General features: G+C 41.5%; 1 protein-coding gene across 1 annotated transcript; it reads left to right on the forward strand.

Annotated features, from left to right (window-relative positions):
* Positions 1-202: 202 nt before the first annotated feature.
* On the forward strand, positions 203-4,232 carry LOC128559267 (serine-rich adhesin for platelets-like). Its single transcript, XM_053550523.1, has 3 exons — positions 203-455; positions 866-3,835; positions 4,225-4,232. The coding sequence occupies exons 1-3, from the start codon at positions 203-205 to the stop codon at positions 4,230-4,232; spliced, it is 3,231 nt and encodes a 1,076-aa protein (XP_053406498.1).
* Positions 4,233-5,212: the final 980 nt, after the last annotated feature.

Raw genomic sequence — 5,212 nt, forward strand, 5'->3', positions numbered from 1 at the left:
ACCAACTTGGAAATGACATGGTTCCTGGAATGAACACTTTCGACATGGGCTTGTGGCTCAGTATATTCAGTGTTTCTATTTCAGCTATACGGGTTGGCTTGATGGTTTCATGTCTACCGCCCGATTCCTAACTAATGCGACATTTTATGACAACAGCAAAATAGCCGATCTTCAACTACATTCGTCTGAACTTCCACGAATGATGACGGACCCAGTGGAAATGCTGGACGCCATGTTAAAGACAACTGGTTTTGACCCTGCAGGCTTTTCTAGAGACTCAGCAGTCATTTCGAGGGTGAACAGTTACTACTCACAGAAATACAATGGAATCGATCGACCAGAACTAATTTTCTTCAGGGCGCTTTATGAAACACTCGGTGATGGTTTAGATGACCGCTTCGGAGGGCAGTTTTATGCTGACAATGAAAATTCAGAAATTGGTTCAATCACTGACAGTTGTGCTCCTTTCAGTTACACGTCTACTCACATTATACCAACCACGAACTAGTTGGTATCCATCGTCCAGCCAATATCATGGTTCTGTGTATTTCTACCAACTTGGAAATGACATGGTTCCTGGAATGAACACTTTCGACATGGGGCTTGTGGCTCAGTATATTCAGTGTTTCTATTCAGCTATACGGGTTGGCTTGATGGTTCATGTCTACCGCTCGATTCCTAACTAATGCGACATTTTATGACAACAGCAAAATAGCGATCTTCAACTCCATTCGTCTGAACTTCCACGAATGATGACGGACCCAGTGGAAATGCTGGACGCCATGTTAAGACAACCGGGTTTTGACCTGCAGGCTTTTCTAGAGACTCAGCAGTCATTTCGAGGTTGAACAGTTACTACTCACAGAAATACAATGGAATCGATCGACCAGAACTAATTTCTTCAGGGCGCTTTATGAAACACTCGTTGATGGTTTAGATGACCGCTTCGGAGGGCAGTTTTATGCTGACAATGAAAATTCAGAAATTGGTTCAATCACTGACAGTTGTGCTCCTTCCAGTTACACGCCTACTCACATTATATCAACCACAACAAGTTGGTATCTATCATCTAGTCAAACTTCTATTTCAAGGTCAGGAATCTCAAATGTCGTACATCATACAAACAGCAAGGTGATAATGAGTTCATTTGTTACCGGTCAAACTTCAACATCTGGATCAAGAGCCATAAACATCATATCTACACCAAGCAGCCACATGATAATGACCTCATCCCCTGCAGGTCAAACAACTGCAACTGGGCCTCTGCCAGGTACCTCAAACACCGTATCTCCTACAAGAAGCCATGTGATCATTACCTCATTAACTACGGGCCAAACTTCCACATTAAGATTAAGTACCTCAAACGTTATGTCTCAGACAAGCACTTTCGTGATAAAAGGCTCGTCTGCTTACAGTCAAACGATTTCATCTGCATCTAGAACCGCAAACGTGATATATCCAAGCAACAATTTGATAATGACTTCATCTGCTACTGACCAAAAAACTACATCTGGATCAGGCATCTTACATGTCTTATCTCCAACTAGCAGTCATGTGACAATGACTTCATCTTCTACTGGTCAAACTACTACATCTGGACCAAGTACCTCAAACGGTATATCTTCTACAAGCAGCGATGTTAAAATAACTTTGTCTTCTACTGGTCAAACTACTTCATCTGGACCAAGTACTTCAAGAGGTATATCTCCCACAAACAGCTGGGTAATGACTTCTACTGGTCAGACGACTTCCTCTGGATCAAGTACCTCAAGCGGTATATCTCCTACAATCAGCCATGCGATAATGACTTCATCAATTACTGGTCAGACGACTTCCTCTGGATTAAGTACCTCAAGCGGTATATCTTCTACAAGCAGCCATGTAATAATGACTTCATCTTCTACTAGTCAAACTACTGGACCAAGTACCTCAAGGGGAATATCTACTACAAGCAGCCAGGTAATAATGACTTCATCAGCCACTGGTCAGACGAGTTCCTCTGCATCAAGTATATCTAGTTCTACAAACAGCCAGGTGATAATGACTTCATCTGTTACTGGTCAGACGAGTTCCTCTGCATCAAGTACCTCAAGGGGTATATCTCCTACAAGCAGCCAGGTGATAATGACTCCATCTATTATTGGTCAGACGACTTACTCTGGATCAAGTACCTCTAGTGGTATATTTCTTACAAGCAGCCAGGTGATAATGACCTCATCAGCCACTGGTCAGACGACTTCCTCTGGATCAAGTACCTCTAGTGGTATATCTCCGACAAAAAGCCAGGTGATAATAACTTCATCTGTTATTGGTCAGACGACTTCCTCTGGATCAAGTATCTCTAGTGGTATATCTCCTTCAAGCAGCCAGGTGATAATGACATCATCAGCCACTGGCCAGACGATTTCCTCTGGATCAAGTACTCCAAGCGCTTTATCTCCGACAAGCAGCCAGGTGATAATGACTACATCTATTATTGGTCAGACGACTTCCTCTGGATCAAGTACCTCTAGTGGTATATCTCTTACAAGTAGCCAGGTGATAATGACTTCGTCAGCCACTGGTCAGACGACTTCCTCTGGATCAAGTACCTCTAGTGGTATATCTCCGACAAGAAGCCAGGTGATAATGACTTCATCTGTTACTGGTCAGACGAGTTCCTCTGCATCAAGTACCTCAAGGGGTATATATCCTACAAGCAGCCGGGTGATAATGACTCCATCTATTACTGGTCAGACGACTTCCTCTGGATCAAGTACCTCTAGTGGTATATCTCTTACAAGCAGCCAGGTGATAATGACTTCATCAGCCACTGGTCAGACGACTTCCTCTGGATCAAGTACCTCTAGTGGTATATCTCCTACAAGCAGCCAGATAATAATGACTTCATCAGCTACTGGTCAGACGATTTCCTCTGGATCAAGTACTCCAAGCGCTTTATCTCCGACAAGCAGCCAGGTGATAATGACTACATCTATAATTGGTCAGATGACTTCCTCTGGATCAAGTACCTCAAGTGATATATCTCTTACAAGAAGCCAGGTGATAATGACTTCGTCAGCCACTGGTCAGACGACTTCCTCTGGATCAAGTACCTCTAGTGGTATATCTCTGACAAGAAGCCAGGTGATAATGACTTCATCTGTTACTGGTCAGACGAGTTCCTCTGCATCAAGTACCTCAAGGGGTATGTCTCCTACAAGCAACCAGGTGATAATGACTTCACCAGCCACTGGTCAGATGACGTCCTCTGGATCAAAAACCTCTAGTGGTATATCTCCGACAAGAAGCCAGGTGATAATGTCTTCATCTGTTACTGGTCCGACGACTTCCTCTGGATCAAGTACCTCAAAGGGTATATCTCCTACAAGCAGCCAGGTGATAATGACTTCATCAGCCACTGGCCAGATGATTTCCACTGGATCAAGTACCTTTAGTGGTATATCTCCTTCAAGCAGCCAGATAATAATGACTTCATCAGCCACAGGTCAGACGATTTCCTCTGGATCAAGTACTCCAAGCACTATATCTCCGACAAGAAGCCAGGTGATAATGACTACATCTATTATTGGTCAGACGACTTCCTCTGGATCAAGTACCTCTAGTGGTATATCTCCGACAAGAAGCCAGGTGATAATGACTTCATCAGCCACTGGTCAGACAACTTCCTCTGGATCAAGTACTCCAAGCGCTATATCTCCGACAAGCAGCCAGGTTATAGTGACGTCATCTGCTTCCAGTCAGACAACGTCTGCAACACCGAGTTCTTTAACCACAAACATTGCTTGTGTACCAGGAACTGGATACTGTTCCGACCCCGGTCTTGAATCCGGCGGTAAGTTGTTCTGCATTTTCTACGGATGTTATGATATAGAGAATAACAGGTTACTGTCTTTTGAGAAAGGGTTTCTCAGACGAGGCTAGATATGGTCCTGGAAGGAGCGAGGCTTGCCGAGCTCCTTCCGACCATATCTAGCCGAGTCTGAGAAATCCCTTTCTCAAAAGACAGTAACCTGTTATTCTATTTATCATGCCGTAATTTATTAATTTTTATCCTACCATTATGCGAAATAAAGTGCAAAAATAGGAGTGGACCAGATTTTGCTGTTTTGCCGGACTTCTTTTTTATTTTATTTTTTTTGTTCAAAATGACGCCATCTTGTTTTTTTAGAATAACTGCTAAAGACATTTGCGCCAATATTTTTATAAACCCGCTCTTAATAGGTATGTGAGACCATGTTAATAATGTATAGTGTATGCCTACCATATTTGCAATTACCACAAAAATGTTTTTTATAACGGAAACGCTCGTAGAAACGGAAAATGACTATAGGTTAGAGACCACCAATTGTTTTTCCATAGACTTACATTGTAACATTATGGCGTGTACGGCCTTCCATACATCGAGACATGTATATCTAATTACAAGTTTTTCAAGAACTATCTTAGTTCTACCAAAATATCGGACGAAAAACATATGAATAGGGATACTTTATTTAAGTAATTTTCGTGTGAATGAGATGACCCCCTGTTTACATCATTGACATGGCGGGAGAAATTCGTTTGATAAAACTTTTTTTCAATACACATAAAATGTAGCAAATTTTGTCAAAATGTATAACAAAATACTGTAAATGCAGTGAAAAAATATCAATTTTGAAAAAATAATCACTTCTTGGGTTTGTTTACATGACTGACCAATCAGAACGCACAGACGTTATCTTATTCCCAGGTATACACTTACCTCATTCCCAGTAAGTTCCCTGTACTTTTTTGAATTGGTGGTCTCTGACCTCATGCAAAGCGTTTGTTCAGGATTTTAGCTCTCCGTATTTACATCATGGAATATTGCATCTGGAATGACCTTCTATGGAATAAAATCAACGGTAGATGAAACGGTACTGCCTATTTTTTCTGCCAAGCGGCGTTATGGCGTGTGTATTTAATTCACTTCAAACGTTTGCTTGGTGAGAATGGGTGTCCGTCTAGCAACTGAATTTCGAATAAAATTTAACTTGGGAACAAATTGAAATTATTCTTTCGTGTTCAGCAAAACAGAGATATGGTTACAAAACACAAGGTTAGAATTTGTTGTTTCTTCTGCTTTTTTTATATTTTTGGATTTTAAAGACCTACTTCAGTGTCGTATGAGGGCGTAATAATTTTCAAATGCAAAATGGACACAATCTGATGTCCTTGGATTTAATCATAG

Source organism: Mercenaria mercenaria, chromosome 9 (assembly GCF_021730395.1).
Source record: "Mercenaria mercenaria strain notata chromosome 9, MADL_Memer_1, whole genome shotgun sequence".
Lineage (NCBI taxonomy): Eukaryota > Metazoa > Mollusca > Bivalvia > Venerida > Veneridae > Mercenaria > Mercenaria mercenaria.

Coding starts and splice junctions, on each gene's coding strand:
- LOC128559267 (XM_053550523.1), top strand. CDS start 203: ATGACGGACCCAGTGGAAATGCTGGACGCCATGTTAAAGACAACTGGT. Junction 456..865: donor AATTGGTTCAATCACTGACA/GTTGTGCTCCTT, acceptor TACTACTCACAG/AAATACAATGGAATCGATCG.